Below are 16718 nucleotides of genomic sequence, written 5' to 3' on the forward strand. Positions count from 1 at the left end.
ACCTATAGATCTACACTCATTACAGAAGCTGAGTTATCAAATAAATTTTACAGAGCCCTGATAAGCCTTTACCAGTGTTTTCGTTAATTACTAAGTTGCTCTTGCTTAAGTGGGCCTCCCCAAATTGATTAGTCTACCTGCCCTCTCATTTAGCTCTGCAGCTGGAAATTGCTCCAAAGCATTACTATTATTTGTGTTCATGTGTCCCAGTAACTTACAACTCGTGTAAGACAGCAGGGTGGTGGCCTAGGGCACCAGATACTTTCAAAGCCCAGATACAATTTTAAAAACTTATAATATATACATAGCTTACAACGAACGCTCTAGAAATGGCTGTGGGTTAAAAGGGAAAGTCCATGCATTAAACTTGGGCTCTTTGTAAAATAAAAAACTGAACAGAGAAACTGTGGTACAACTTAGCTGAATGGCATTTCTGAATGCCAACATTTCCTCCTGCACAAATCCTCTTGTATAAAATGAGCACAAGTGCCTATTGTCAAAAGGCCAAACAACAAACTTGAAGAGCAGCTGGAGTATTTAGAAACCCTTGAACTGATCTTGGTGGAAGCTCTCAGAAGAGCAAATGGGCCTCCCCCACTCTCTCCCGCTGGATTTAATGACAGTTCAAATAACAACTAAGCCTCACATTGACTGCTGTTCTCAGAGGCAAAATCACTTTTGAAGTGAGTTTCAGAGGTCTCAATAATAAGGACAGCCACAAAGATGTTGTTTTCTTGATTACAAGGTAAATCAAAAGCATGATCAATTAAACTTTTCCTTAACAGACTTTCTGACACCATCCAACAAAAGACAAGAGAATTATTATGGCAACACATTCCCAAGTCTCACAAAAATCTACCTGCAAAAAGGAACAGACAGTGAGTCCCAGGAAGTCCACGTGGACGTTTCTCACAAATGGATTTGGGGAACATGGAAGGCAGGGCTCACAGAGCTCACTTCAGAAACTGGCACAGGGCTGGGCACACCATCAAATACTTGTTTTACAGTAGAATCAATGAGTAAATGATGGATGAGAGACCTTCTGGGCCCCACATAAAGTTAACTTAAATGGGGAAGCAGTACTTTTCCAGAAGTATTCCCTGGACTTGACTCTCATCTTCCATATTTCAAGTGGTTCCATGGAATCTTGGTTAAAAATAGGGCCATGCAAAGCTCAAAAGATCAGCAAGATCTTTCCAGAGTCTGCTCATCTGGTTGTACCCTAGTAGCAATGGAAGCTCATGTTTTCAACCTGACTTACAGGATCAGTTCTACTTTAGGAACTAAAACACAGCAGATGGCAGTGACATTAATAATAACAGTAGCAGCAGCTTTGACTTATCGAACACCCTCTCTGTGCCAGGAAATTTGGTAGGTCGTTGAAATATGTTAACTCGTTTTCCCTCCATAACAATACTAAGTTAATATTATGAACCCTATTTACAGATGGAAAATCAGAGATTCAAAAAAAAAAAAGTCTAGGTAAATTACTTGCTCAAGGTCACACAGCTGTAATACAATGGGACTGGAATTCAAACCCAGATCTGTCTGACTCCAAAATGCACTCTTTAAACCCCTGTACACTCTGCCTCCCCCGATCAAAAAGTAATTCTGTGATAACATAAATACAGCTGTTGAATGCTAGAAAGAGCTTTGAATGGAGAATCAGAACACAAAAGTTTAAGATCTGACTCTTATACATGTTATCCCAAATCTGTGAACCTTGGTTTATTCATCTGTCAAATGGAAATGCAACCCCCATCTTACTGAGCCTTACTGAGACTTCTAGTTTTCCTTCTTCCTTCTCCCTTTGACAATAAGAACTTTCATCAAGACCTTTAGCAGAGCACATGGTTACCTAGTTACTTCCCAGCATCCCTTGCAGTGTAGCCATATGACTAATTCTGGCCAAGAGATGAACAGATGTGTACAACTTCCATATCTCCTGTCTAAATGGGATCTGCTCACCATCTGCTTCCTCCCTCCCTACGGGTTGGGACAAGAACGTGGTGGATGTCCCGCTCTGACTATGCAGAATATAAGACAAAATGAACCTGGGTCCTGGACCCCTGTTTGCCCAGATTTACAGATTGATTTACTAGATTTAGAAAATAAAAAATCAGGACACTCAGTTTTGAATTTCGGGTAAGCGATGAATAATTTTTTAGCGTAAGTACATCTTACACAATATTTGTGATTAACTTAAGTGTATCCCATTCAATACTTGGCATTAGGACTGTCAACCCTACTTATGGCAACAGAGCTACATTTCTTTTCTGAAGATCGCTCTGAAACTATTGTATCTTGAGCCACTGTATTTTGGGGGACATATGGAAACTAATTAATCACTGTACACAATAATTAATATACTGAGCAATACAATAAATAACGTATTATAATCAGAGTAAATTGTACTAATGTTAAATCTTTTACTCTCACCAAAACTTATTTTCCCCATTAGTGAGGACTTCGGTTACTGCTAATTTCAAGAACTTCTGGTAGGATATTACAGAGGAAGGAAGAAAACAAAGATAGTGGATTTGGCAATGATCATTTAGATTCTGGGTAGTAGAGCTCTGGGTAATAGTTCTTCCATGACTGCTGCTTCCCATCAAAAGTTATTTGCAAACAGCTTACTCTGTATCCTTGGACTATAAGGATCTTCTATTCTGAAAGCAGGATCTAAAGCACGAAATATCACCTAAAAACAGATAAGAGTAATTGGTATTTTTGCAACAATCAGAAAAATGGATGTATACAAATGGAGTATGAAACAAAAAAAGCAAACCTCTCCTTCTGTTGAGGGTTCAATGTCAGAATATCGGGAATCACATATTATATCATCGACTTTTTTCATGGGGCCAGTTGAAATACCCGGAAATGAGCTCTCACAGTCATAGGCAAAGTATCTGTACACACCCCACGTTTTCCCAAAGTCAGACGATCGTTCTATCAGCATAGCAGCTGGACGGAATGTCTAAAGGCAGGGAGGAAGTCACATTTATTTTTCATTGGTAATCTGTAGTTTAAAAACCCTAAGAAAATATTATTTAACTGTGTGCCACAACCTTGACTGCATGTGGTTGGTATTTCAGACTGCAGCTAGATTTCAAATATTTCAAACTGTTCCATGGAGCTTCTTCATGTAAGGAAAGTGTCTAGCCTCTGAGTTCGGCGCTTCCTCCCACACTATCAGATTTGTCAGGTCTGGTTCTCTTTAGAAGCTGATTATAACCAGGTCTTAACAGCATGCAATTTTGGGTATCTTCAGTTACCATTCCCATAATATGGCTGGTTAGTTTGAGCATTCATCCATTTGTTCATTTAATCACTCAATAATGCAGTAACTGCCTACTTGATACCAAACACTGGTTTATATGCTGTTCACACGCTACAAACAGTCTAATGGAGGGTAAAGACAGGATATAAGTGATTTTCAGTACAACATAAATACTACAGAAGAATCACACACTGTGTACTCTAGGAAAGCAAGAGTAAATAATTATTAACTCAAGTAGCTCGGGAATGCTTTGCAGAGAAGACAGGCTCTAGTTGGACCTTAAAAGGATAATAAGTGTTTTCCAGGCAGGGGAGATCACGGGGTGGGGGCGGAGGAGCTGCGTACGACAGAAGAGGCCAACTGAGGATAGGGTAGGAAGGAATTTGTTAACTATGCTAAGGGATTTATTATATCTTTAAGTGGACAGGATGTAATAACCAGATTGTATTTTTGAAAAATAATTCCTGTGGCAAAGTTTTTGGACATGGAAAAAAAGATTGTAATAGAAAAAAAGATGAAGGTATAAATACTCAACAGGGATGAAATTGACTGCTCTGAATATACTGAATTGTATTTGGCAATCAGTTAGATTTCAGTGGAAAGGAAGGGGGGGGAAAGAATCACAGGCACCTTAGATTGGGTAGTTGGGTGACAATGTTGCCAAAACAAACATAAGGGAGAAGAGCAAAGGCTTTTAGTTAAAGACCTATTATATGTGAGGTGTACAGAGGGTATCGATGTGGAGATGCCTCCAAATAACTGGAAACAGTGATCTGGCACTCAGCTGAGAGAAGGAAGTTTGAAATATGGATTTGGAAATCACTGTGTAGAAACAGTATTTGAAAGCTGTGATTTCCCCCGAAAAAGCATAGAGCAAAAACAAAAGAGAGCTAAGGTTAGAGCTGCATAAGAACACATCAATGAGGGGCTTGACGAGGAAGCTAAGAGAGGACTGTCAGGAATTTTCATTACATTATTTCATTTAAATCCTCATAACACATCTGTCTTGCAAATGAAGAAACTGAGGCACAGAACCATGGAAAGACCTGCTTAGATTCACAAACTCAGGCTGAATAAGACCAAATTTGCTTCTCCCTCAGTGGCTCAGTAGTAGGAAGCCATGTAAGACGACTTATCAAGGGGTGTCAAAGAGGAAGGAGAAAAAAGTAAGGAATGCAAAAGCCAAGGCAAGAAGGAGATTTAGGAGGGTGCAGGAAACAGGATCAACTGGAAAAGTTGAAGCAGAAATGGGCACTAGCAGTAGACAAATGGACAAATGCTTCAACACTGATGAACATAGCACATTTGGGGCAGAGAGAAAACCAGGCCACAATAGAAGAAAATCAAATGGCTGGAAACCAGAACTTATATAAAGACATCTACTTTTGAATTAAAACCAATGCTTGATAGAAATTTGGATGAACGTTAATGGTGAAAATTAGTACATCCTCAGATTTTCTTTTTCCTTTCTTATGAATCCTGATGAACTTTTTCTCTGATCAAGGGATCAAGAGCAAGAAAATGGAAGACCGCATTTTGACAGATTCTTAGATATACATAGTTTTCTAAAAATTTTCACCTATTCAAGAATAGAAGAAAAAGATACTTGGTTAAACTCAAGAGAACATTAGACTAAGAATTTTTAAATAAGGGGGAATAAAACCCCAAACAATAAATTGAACCATGTGTGCAAGAAAGTGTGGCAAACTTCCCATTAGACCAGCCTTCCGGGTGGGCTCCTTGGGGAGTGGCAAGCCTTGCCTGATGTCTTTGTGTCAAAGGGGAACAGAGAGGAAAAGCGTTAGAGCCAGTCCTGGCTGTGCTTCTTCCCTCTTCTGGAGACTTCCAAGTCCCATAGGGCCACTGGCAAAGTGACTCAATTTCCTGTGGAATTAAGCTGCTGGAAACTAGAACAACACATCTCACCTAAAGAATGGAAGCCTTTCCACTCGTTGCTTAGTCATCAGTCTTCTTAGGCCTCAGATTTCTGCCCAGTTGTTTCCAAATTTATAATAAGTGAATTTGAAAACATCTGGCTACTGCACAAAAACATACTGTGTGTGCTAAATGAGTTTTGCTAGCTTAGAAGCCCAATCCACTTAGCAATCAAGCACGTCCATGACAAGCACGGGTAAGAACAAACATGTTCTTAATTTTTGTACCCAACCTCAGCTCCTTCCCGGCCCTCAATCTTGTTAGTGGCGTTACCGTCCTAATTACTCAGCTTAGACACCTAAGTAATCTTTGACTCATTCCTTTATTCTTCTTTCCACTGTTCTGCTTGTACTCTTTCTCCAGTTTATGGTTCAACCTGATTCTAAAAGATCCCAATAAATGCCCCTAGAAAACAGAGGCTCCTCACAACAATGATTCTCAGAGACAGTTGTAGCAAAGGATTCAGAGCATGGCAGCAAGGGGAGAAAGTGGGACTTGGGAAAAAAAAAAAAAACCCAGGTAATACCGATAGGACTCCTCAGTTGCAAGGGCTGGTTCCTTCTCATGCAAGAATCACAGCCAGCCTTTGGCATGGACATCAGTGCTCTCCTAAGACCTCCGTGAGCACTTCCCTCAAACAAGACCCTCCTGGTTTGCCCTCTCTCCTCCCTGTCTCAGTTCCTCCTTTGTATTTCCTTTTGGGTCATCTTCCCGAAACACAGCTCTCGTTGTCTTGCCAATGGCTTCCTATTTGCTCTGGAAGTTCAGACTCTGCAGCAAGGAATCAAGGTTCTTCTGACTCAAATCTGTTTTTGTGCTTCCTTCCCATCACTACCCCACACTCTAGGTAAATCTATGTAGCATTTGTTGAACAAACCCTTCCCCAATTATCCCCTCTGCTATGACTCTGCTCTCAGTGTTTCCTCTGCTAAAAATGGTTTTCCTTCCATCTCCTCCTACTGAAATCTTGGGCACCTTTCCTGGCCCATGTCAAATGTGGCCCTCTCCTCTGACCATGAGGCTTTCCCCTTTATTCCACGCTAAAATTAATCTCGCCCTCCTCCGTGTTAAAGCATGTTGTCTGAACATCTACTATTAGATGTAGTTAGCACATTCTGACATGTATGATAAGTTATTTGCAAGTATTTCTTTCTCCACTAAAAGACTGGAAGCTTCTAGAGAGAATAGTAACTATGCCTATTTCTATGATCTCTCATAGGACGTAGAGCAGTTTATGGTTATTTGTTTTTAAACATAAACAAGAGAGTTGTTCAATTCATTTATCCACTCACTCATTTAGTCAAAATTTGTAAAGCAATTACTACATGCCAAGCACACCCACATATATAAAAACTATCAAGTTCCCACTATATGCCCACTATTATCCCTATTTCCAGAGTAGAGGCGTGTGTCCCATAACCCTACAATGTAGGTGTTATTCCCATTTTACCAAAGGGGAAACCAAAGCACTGGTTACACATACCAGTCAGGAGGTAGATTGGGGATTCACATCAAAGTGAGTCCAACCCCAAAGATGCTGCTTTTCACATATGCACTACAACCTAAAGAATCAGTTTCTTTCCACAGACTAAAGTTAAGACAACTTTTACCCATTCATCTCAATTCAATCACTGCCTCCTCTAATTGACTATATGTATTTATGGGCAGAATTTGATCTTTGGCCCATCGTATTCACTCGAATGAACATTCAACTACAGAACATGTGCCCAGAGGACTTTTAGATATAAATGAGCTCCGAGCAACCCATGTATGCAAACAGATGCCTGTTTCCAAACTAAAAGATAGGACTAAAAGGATTAATAAAGATGATTTTGAATATCCTTAGGCCTCATGTAACATGAAAATCCCCATGCATGGCTGATGAGCTTGCAGGCAATGGGTGGGTCCGGGATCTGGGTGACAAGGAATGGATGACCAGTTGTTTAGTGAGTCCTCCCCAATGTGCTCAACATCAGGAATCCCAGCTATGGTGTGACTGTCCCATCCTGGCAGTGACAGTGGGTCACTGGGGAGTTGGCAAGGGCAGAAAAAGCTCAAGACTGGGAACTGCACAGCTCAGTGTTTCTCCTGGTTACCTTTTGACTGAGACTCTGATGAGCTCTTTGTCCTCCCAGGGACTGGCAGAGGACATCAGTGAGATTTTCAACAGGGCTACTTGCCTATACGATACCTATTCCTAACCTGAGAGGGCACAGACAAGGCTCCCAACTCCAACTGAAAACTCTTCTAAAATGATTTTAATCTAGAGAAGCAATAAGTCAATGATGGGTTTTATGTGCACCAACACGTATTTTAAGCCATGGGCAGTCTGTCATTTCCAGGCAGCAGCTTAAGAAAAAACAAAGGAACTTTGTACAGAGACATTCTCTAGTCCTGGGGTCATTTTACATTTCTAAAAGAAAAATAAGAAAATCTACATTTAAGAAGATATACACAGGGCGGGCCATGATGGCTCAGCAGGCAGAGTTCTCGCTGCCTGCCCATGCAAAAAAAAAGATAAACACATTTTATAAAGAACCACAGAAGCATTCCCCCCAAATTTTGCAAAATCTTGAAAACTAAAAATAATGTACTTCCTTTCAGTCACCAAACTCAGCATTAAAACATAAACACAAGGGATCAGAGATTTACCCTCCAGATGTTTTATTGTGGTTTGGGAGAGTCAAAGCTGCTTCTATCCATAGGGAAATAAGAAACCTAATTAAAAATTTACAGTTGAATTACTTTAGAATTACTTCTCTACTTACTGACATGGAAATAGTGGATTTGTTAAATGTAGTTATTCATGCCTCTGTTTAAAAAGTTGCTCAATTATTCTAATTTATGGTAACAATAATATTTAAGTTCCTACTTAAGTCAACGCACAACAGACACCTTTTTTTGAAAGGGAAATTATAGTGTTCTTAGTGTCATTTGTGAGAAAGTTATGGATTCCTTACCTTGAAAGTCATTATGAGATGAGTAAAATGGAATTCTGCTTCCAAATCCAGTTGTATGGTTACGTTTTCCACGCCTATAAGAGATTTTAAAAATAAACAGTGAGGCAAACAGGAACATCTGCAAAGATTTGAGGCCAGGTGCTTAAATTATCTTGATGCTCCCTATAGAAATCCTCTTTGCATTCTATCTTATGTTGAAGATGAAAATAAGGTAACAAATCTTTGTACTGATTTAGCTGATAAAACTCAAGGTAGATCATTCTTCAATCAAAATATTGATTCTACTCACTGCAACAAGACATCTGGTAGAATTCCTCTAGTTGCTGTCAAAAGAGAGACATCTTTTGCTTAGGAAGAGGTGAAACATCTTCCCAGCTCTCTTGAGTCAAGCAACTCTCAAAGGGGGGAGCGAGGGGGGTACTTCCTGTGCACAGTAGGGGGTCAACTTGCAGTCTGAAGCACAGGGACACAATCCTCCAGAAGAAACACAAATGTTCTTTCTTTTCTATGCAGCAGCTAGGAGAATAAGAGTCTAACACATATGTTAGTTATAATGTAATTTTAAACAACTTATTCATGTTGGGAAAGTCTTTGGATGCATTTCTACAATTGAAAAACAATGCCAAAGAAACAAAGAGTCTGTCAGATAAATAAACTATCCCAGAACAAATACTAACATCTCCCCTTTCAGGCCAAAGCCTGAACAAACAAATGTGCCTTTTGCACCAAGCCCTGAGGGTCAACCAGCCTCAGCTTTAAAACACTAAAGACCACAGGAATTCCAGAGCTGGAAAGCACCCCTCCCCAACCCCTACAGCTCTCAAGCGTGCCTGTTGTTAAAGGAGACCTTTCCACATTTCCTGTGTTTGAGAGAGCTTCTGGAGTCCATCTCCCAGCAAAAGAAGTCTTAGACACAGAAAGACAGGAATGTGTCAGAATGAATCATGTCACTAGATGGTGTATTTTCAGGAAATTAGTAGGACCTTTTTTTTTTTTTTTTAAAGGAAAGACAGAGAGAAGGAAGGAAGGATAGAAGGAAGGAAGAGAGGAAGAAAGGGAAACATCTTTTTAAACATTTTCTTGTTTTATTGTATTTTTGTTTCTCCGTTTTCGTTACATGGGCTGGGGCCGGGAATCGAACCGAGGTCCTCCGGCATAGCAGGCAAGCACTTTGCCCGCTGAGCCACCGCGGCCCGCCCCAGTAGGACCTTTTGAAATAAACTTTCCCGCTGGGAAACTGCCAAGTCCATTGTGGGGGGGTGGGGGGTGGAGGGGAGGTGGTCACTGGAACGGATATGAGTTAGTTGGAATGTTAAAGAAAAACATTAAAATCATACTAACTGAACTTATCTAACTTATTTTAAGAAAACCATATTACAAACCTACTCTGGACATTTATTTTTGAGTGAAATGTTAGCTAAGCAACTACGTCTCGTCTTTGCTGGGCTTTTAAAACCCTGCAATATTTGTTCAAAATTAAGAGATAACGAAATAATGTAAAGTGCAAAGCAAGAGTGGCGCCATTTCTGTAACATAAGAACATATGCTGCGATGCAGAAACCAAAAGTACATTCCATTTTAGATTTACAGCCTGATAAAGGACTAGTTTTAAAAAAAATGAGTGGGAAGAAAAATACATGGAGGGAAAAAAAAAAATCATTCTTCGATGGTATTTGATTTATGTCAGACCTGAAACAGATAATCATAAAAGTTAAGTTAAAAACACCTATACATATATTCCAAGCCCATTACTGAGCCTGAGCATTGATACTTTAACGTCACCATGAATAAACACAACTTGTATACAACACACAAAGATAAAACCAAATTCATTAAGAAATTTAACTTTAACTTTAATTGAAAACTATCAAACAATAGAGCGCTGATAGAATACAAGAACAATCAGTCTGACTTTCTAAAGACTAAGCCCATCAGTCTAATCTCACTTAAACCGTGCCGGTAGATTGGCCCAGAACTCAAGCCTTCTATTTGAAAATCTCTTCTTTCCTGCATTTGGCCTTTCTTGTCCCCAAAACTCAAAGTTGTGGAAATCGATACACTCCTGACATAACTAGGTAGGAAAAGCCTTCCTGCAGAACTATAGCACATGACAGTGTTTTACTGTCTGTCGCCTAAAATGGGAACAGTACTGATTTTTACATGCAGGCATCCTTCTTCCGATTGACTTGCCTTTTCACTGGAATAATGTAGGCAGTCAGGAACTGCTCCCTGTCCATGCTCACAAAAAACTCTGTACTATTTCAAAATCCTCTGATTCAAATGCAGGTTTATAGAAACTTTTCTTTCACACAGAACTATCAACCAAGGCATTCTCCTGTAAGAATTAACACCACTGTAAATGATAATTATTTTTGAGGACCAGTCTATCGCAATCAAATTTGTAACCAGTGGATTTCCCAAAGCTGACCAATGAATAAACCTCTCTGAAAACTGAGGGTCTTCTAGAAAATATGTGCAATTTAATAACCATTGACAAGGAAGTCTATTGAGGGAGTTTCTCGCTACAGGATAAATGACTACAAGCATTCAAAAGCTTTCCACACGTATAAATTATAATCTTTTAGAGGTGTCCAGTGCATTTTATGGCCAGGCTTAGTTTTACTTCGAGAGCCTTTAATCTCTTCACCTACACACACACATTTTTAGAAGACCTAATGATACCTATTAACAAGCCATCTATACTTTCATTCCCCAAATTTCAGCATTCAAGCTTGAAACGAATGTGAAACTAATCTGGGCTTGGTATCAGAGCATCAGTAACTTATAGTTAGTGAATTTATTAAACCAAAACCCAAACAGCAAAGAAAAGGGGTTGGAGTCACACACCACTGTTTGACTTGGGATCATGTTCGCATTTACAAAATCTTGGAAAAATTACATCACAGTGCTTATTCATAGTACTTTATTAAATTTTCTCTAGATGGAAAGTAGGGGTGGGTTTGAGGGGTGGGGCTGTCAATCTGCCCTTTCCTTTGGGTTAATCAAAATGAAAGATCCTATTTTTTGTAGATGAATCAGGGTCTGAGATAGTACAAGGACCTGCCATGCCCTCCCCACACTGCCCCCAGCACATATACACACTCCCCCAAAGACTTCCTTAAGGACAAAGGCTACTAAATACTCCTTTGGTCTAGCATGAAAGACTGCTTTCTTATAGAAAGTGCATTCTTCGGGAAGAAAGATCAGATTTTACCAAGTTAGTGCTCCAGGCAGTAAATCTGTCAAAAGCCATGATTATAGGACAGAGAATCCAACTGTAATTACAAACACCCAAGAGCCCGTAAATCCCTTCCAGGTTACCAATCAGACTCCATGAAAACTCTTCCCACACCAGCCACATACCAGTTTCAGATTGCCACCAGATCTTCAGGCGGTTGGGAGCAAATGTAGTGACCACGTTTTCAATGAGATGACTATCAGGATTGAGGGTCTCATGATAAGGGTCTTGCGAATTGCATATGAAGCACTTTTTGTCCTCCTGAAAAAATTTCATGAGTCTGGTCAGCAATCTCACAAAAAAAGAAAATAATCCATCAGGTCCACAATATAGAAGTCAAACCTACTCGTTTCAAGAAAAATAAATGTGCCAAAATTACTTATATAACTTCTATCACATGTCTTCTACTTTTAATTTAGAGAGTCTAAATTCTGCTGAAAATAATTTCCTACTCTCCTGCAAATTCAAGGCCAAAAGTCAAAGAGGGCATTGTTCCCACAAGCTAGTCATTGAACGAAAAAATTTTTAAAAAATCAAATTTCTAGGCTTAAACCTTAATCTCCAACACTAGGGAAGCTAATTCTGAGGTAAAAGCAGAAGGGTATTAGTGAATTCTTGCCCATATAAAGCAAACTGAAAATGAAAGAAAACAAAAACAATTCTTTGGGCTAGACTGTCTAAATCTAAGGATTTCTAAATCTAAAATCTAAAAAAATCTAAGATTTTCTACTCTGCCCAAACAGTCAGCTGGGGGTGGCATGCAGGCTAATCTACACACTGCTCAGAATATCTGGAGAAAGGGGTACTAGGCAGACCCATGAGTTGGGGACCACTATAAACTGGTGACAACCACAGAACCCAAAATGGGCCCACACTCCTGGAATTGAGGTAAACTTATAGATTGCGGGGTAGCTTTGAGTTTCTCTCTTCTCATTTTCGCTCTCCATAAAATGGAAGACACAGCTGGATCAGAAGTGATTAGAGAACCTTTTAATCCATAATGGCAAATTATAAACAACATGGCTTAAGAGTTCCCTTTTACATACAGAGCCTTGTTCTGTGCCTAAGTTTTCCGAAAAGCAGATTTTTGAGTTCAAAAATAATGCTAAGGCTGGAAATAAATAGGCACAATACATCTTAAACAGAGTTGGGCAAGGATAATATTCTTATAAGAAAAAAAAGATCAACTGACTGTACCTTTAAATTTTTATTTAATTATTAGTTATTTCTTTCCTCCAAAAAGGATTTGGAGACTGGCAGTATGTGTTAACTAAAAACAATCAAGCAAAAAACAGAAATCAAAAGTCAGGGATGCAGTGGGACCAGGGAAAACCACTTAGCCTGCTGCCTCAATTTTTAAACCATTAAATGTCTGGGAAAAGTGCATATTCAGTCCCTTCCTTTAGGGCCCTGATAACCGTAAAAAATTATTCCCCAGTTTTTTAGTTAGCGCTTGTTTGTCTTTAAGACAGTCCAATTTTCATTCTGGTCAAAATCGGTTTCAAACTCTGGTGATTGGTTTACAGATGTTCTGGCCTCTGTAGTACATGTTAGCACAACATTTAAGGTAAATTTTAAATGCTAATATTAGAAAAGGTAACATCAACTGCCTTCACCAATTTGTAGTCAAGGAAACTAGTCCTGGAGAACAATTACCAGAACTTCAAAAAAAAAAAAAGTGTAATTATAGCCTCCCTTCTAATCAAGAGGAAGCAGTCTAGACAGCTCTGCATAAACCTGGAAGTAAATGAGTAGAATCCACTTTACCACATTCCTTCAGTTTAATTTATCAGGTCTCCAAACAGGTTCACTTAATGTTTTGTAAAAGTGACTCATTTTAAGGCATCTGCTGTGCAAATCACACAATACTCTGTCCTGCTCCTAAAGAGCAGGTACATAGGTGAGCAATGACCAAAGTCAGAGCAGGTGGCGTGCAACTTGCCCTGCATCTGAGACTAACATCTTCTGCTTGTGGTAGAGGCCAGAGGTTTCAGCCTCTTTAAAAAGAAAAAAAAAAAATCAAGGAAAGGGATTCTGATTCTGAATAGTGAGTACTTTGTATTTCTTTAAAAAAAAAAGCTTTGACCTTGAAAAAACATGACCTCTGATATCTTAAGTCTGGGTCCGTTTTTAGAAATGGCTAACATCCTGAAATTTAATTTTCATCCTCCCCTAGCAGGTACTATGACAGCCAGGGCATTTTGAAAAAACAAAGCATCTGATCCTGATATTTAATTGATATAGACGGGAACATTATTTAAATGAAAGAGAAACATTAACTAAACGGCTAGAATCACTTGGCACTGCCCAACCTGTCTTCTTGGTGCTGGAATACACTTTAACCAAGTGATTGATTCTGGGATAAATTCAAGATTACTGCCCAGGATTAGAAAGAGGTAGAAAAACGAACTTTAACGCACACTTCCCAACAGAAGAGAGGAAAAAAAAAATCCGGGACTTTTGGGAGTCCCTGGACCAGGGCAGGGTGCACGGCAAGAGCCAAATCTGTCTGCAGCCGTGCCTTTCCAGACAGACCATGGCTGGCGTTGGCGGCAGGAAACATTTGGCGGATACAACTGTGCAAACTGAGCTGGGGTGAGAGGGCGAGCTACGAGCCCAATCCCGGGACTCCCTGGCTGGCTGCACTTCCTATCTGGATAACTGGCAGGATGCTGAGTCCCCTGGGCCAGCCCCTCAGGTCTGGACGGAGAAAGCGCGCGCAGGGTTTCGAGGTGGGGCTCTGCGCCCTCACCTGGAGGTGGCTGACGATACAGTACGGCTCGGGCTTGTGGAGCCCGCACGTCGAAGTCACCGACAGTTTCTCCGCTCGGCCGATGAGAAGGTCGCCCGTAGCCGGGTAGCAACTGCCCTCCGCGCAGCCATAACTGAACTCTGGTTCTTGAGCGCACACTCGCGCTCCGCACAGGGCTGCAGGAGGGCCAGGTGACAGGGCAGGGGCACGAGCAGGGATCAGGGACCAAAAGAGAGGAACAAGCCGGAGTGGGGGTAGAACAGATTCAGAAGGCAAAAACGCATAGAAAAGAAACACAATGGAGATGAGGGAGGGGAAGGCAAAGAGGCAGAGAGGAGGGGGATACAGAAAAGAAGCAGATACATCATTAGGGTGCCCAGCAGCCGAAAGCATCACTCCTGGGAGACCCACTAACGCTCTTGCCCACCCAAATATGCCCTGGGGCGGCCACATCACAAAACATGAGTGAGTGCAGGCCAGTCACTTCGACGTGCCTGGAGCTGGGTACAGGGATGTTGGTCGCCCAACGACGCGCGCGCGCGCGCGTGTGTGTGTGTGTCTGCAGCAATGCATCCTCGGGTGTTGGGTGTACACATGGTGAACGCGCATATCTGAGTGTGTATGTGAACATGTGCGGGTTGCTGGCGCTTCACCCAGAGCGAGATAGTCGACTCGCTGTTGGGGCCGCTTTTCCGAGCAAGGGGGCTAATGCACAGTCTCTGCACCTTTTGAGCAGTTTAAATGCTTCACCAATCCCTGGAAGCTCCCACTCCAGCAGTTCTGAGTGCCATCCGTAGGCTAACAGTTAATTAATGCCACATGGCCAGGGTCCGTTCCCAGAGTGAAGCCTGCGCTCAGCTTAGGGTACTTCCCTGGGAAACGGGTCCCCAAGAGCCCTCCACCCCAGGGAACGGACACCCAGCAAGAGGAATCCAGCCTGAATGGGGTGAAGGTACAAAGCCCCATCAGCGGTCATGGGAGCTGGGGTTCTGGGCGTAAATCCCCGGGAATAAGGGTCCGCATTGCTCCACGGGTACCACCTCTAACTATCACTGAGGTGAGGGCGGTGGCATTTAATCCCAGGGACATAAATTCAACCCCAGTTCCTCTCCCAATTCCTTGGATTCCCTAGAAGCTAGAGCAAAAGGTTTTCTTCCCCCATGTCCAATCCCACTCACGACTCCCTGGACTTACCTAAGAAACCGAAAGAGAACACCTGGAGCAGCCCCATGTCTTGTCCCTGCAGCCGAGCAGACACTGCAGCGGAGAAGAGAACACAGCCGCTGAGCCGCCTGCCCTTTCTTCCCGTCTTCCTTTCTGGAGAGGTGGAAGCAAAAAAGGCAAATGTTCAGAGAGAGGAGAGGGGCCCTTCCATTTCCTGCCGCTCCCACGGAAGCGGAGGAGGGTGCGGGGAGGGGGGAAAATTCGCACAGCCACTTTGTTCCCCTCACCCTGCAGTGTGAGAGCCCTCCCTGCTCCAGACAGCCCCCGAGCCCAAAGAAGGGAATTAGAAAGTTCAGCCTTGGGAGGAACCGAGGGAGGTGCCTCTGCTCATGCGCACAGGAGAGTGGGGCCTGAAGGGACAAGCGGCAAGACGCTGTAACTTGTGAGGAGGGAGTGAGGTCTAGGTCCGACTCTTCAGGTGACCCTCTTCTAAGCGCGCCTATGCAGTCGCTTTGGGGTTTGGCTGTGCCAGTTCCCAGGGAGAGGCTGTGGGGTGGGGGTGGGGGCGCCCTGCACTGAGGGAACGGACAGCACCGCACAGGGGGCGGGATGCTTTGGGCTTGGTCTGGGAGGTAGGTGTTCAGATGGGAAAACTGAGAGTCTGCCCCAGACCAACCGAGCACTCCTACATTTACATATGTAAGAAGTGAGTCAGAGAGGTGCTCCAGGCTAGAAACTCTAGTTCTGAGTGCTGGGAGAGCAGATTAACCCTTTAGGAAGGGAGAAGAGCTGCGGGCTCATTCCTGCTAAGAAATGAACTCCCGGCTTCACAGAGCTTGGGATGGGTGCGACATCTAGTGTCTTCACGCAAAGGAAGGGAACTTCTCCCTATGCTTTCTTTGCGAACACATTCATCCAGGACTTGTACCCTGCCCCTACCACTCAGAAAGCCAGGGCATTGAATTATCCATCTATTTGGTTTTTAAGAATTACCTTTCACCTGAATCTTGTTAATGGCTTTAATTCAGATTTTTCCCCCCTAAACGACACTAATAACAGTTTGTGGCTCCTTTTCTCATCTCACCTTGTCATGTTAGACTCAGCCATGAGGCTGGGAGACTCTCAATGTACACACATCTTCACAAAGAACAGGTTGGACAATTCTATAGAGAGACTCCATGTTCTGTAAATGTTGAAGTCTCCAATATAAATGTCTAGGTGGGAAAAGAGGGTCTCAAATAGCACAAATTGGCCAAGAAATGGAAGAGGTCAATGCTTGAGCTTTATAAAGTCCTGCAAAAATGCCTAGAATGAGGGAAATATACTTAGTTGTTTGTCCAGTCAGTAGACTTTGCTTGTTTTCTAATTAATCAATCACCCCAAGGAGAA

At 41.9% G+C, this 16718-nt stretch overlaps 1 protein-coding gene across 3 annotated transcripts in view; it reads right to left on the reverse strand.

Annotated features, from left to right (window-relative positions):
• Positions 1-15749, reverse strand: part of LAMB1 (laminin subunit beta 1) — a 94426-nt gene extending 78677 nt beyond the window's left edge. Inside the window, exons 1-7 of one of the 3 annotated variants that reach the window (XM_077165800.1) lie at positions 15727-15749; positions 15360-15482; positions 14166-14341; positions 11539-11674; positions 8176-8249; positions 2789-2977; positions 2638-2701 (exon numbers count right to left, since the gene is read on the reverse strand). In XM_077165800.1, coding sequence (XP_077021915.1) covers positions 2638-2701; positions 2789-2977; positions 8176-8249; positions 11539-11674; positions 14166-14341; positions 15360-15396 — 676 coding nt within the window. In that variant the 5' untranslated portion in view covers positions 15397-15482; positions 15727-15749. Of the gene's footprint in view, positions 1-2637; positions 2702-2788; positions 2978-8175; positions 8250-11538; positions 11675-14165; positions 14342-15359; positions 15522-15616; positions 15704-15726 lie in introns of those variants that run through there. The other 2 variants (XM_077165715.1, XM_077165639.1) reach the window with 2 other exon arrangements.
• Positions 15750-16718: the final 969 nt, after the last annotated feature.

The sequence above is a fragment of the Tamandua tetradactyla genome, chromosome 1, assembly GCF_023851605.1.
Source record: "Tamandua tetradactyla isolate mTamTet1 chromosome 1, mTamTet1.pri, whole genome shotgun sequence".
In the NCBI taxonomy this organism is placed as follows: Eukaryota; Metazoa; Chordata; class Mammalia; order Pilosa; family Myrmecophagidae; genus Tamandua; species Tamandua tetradactyla.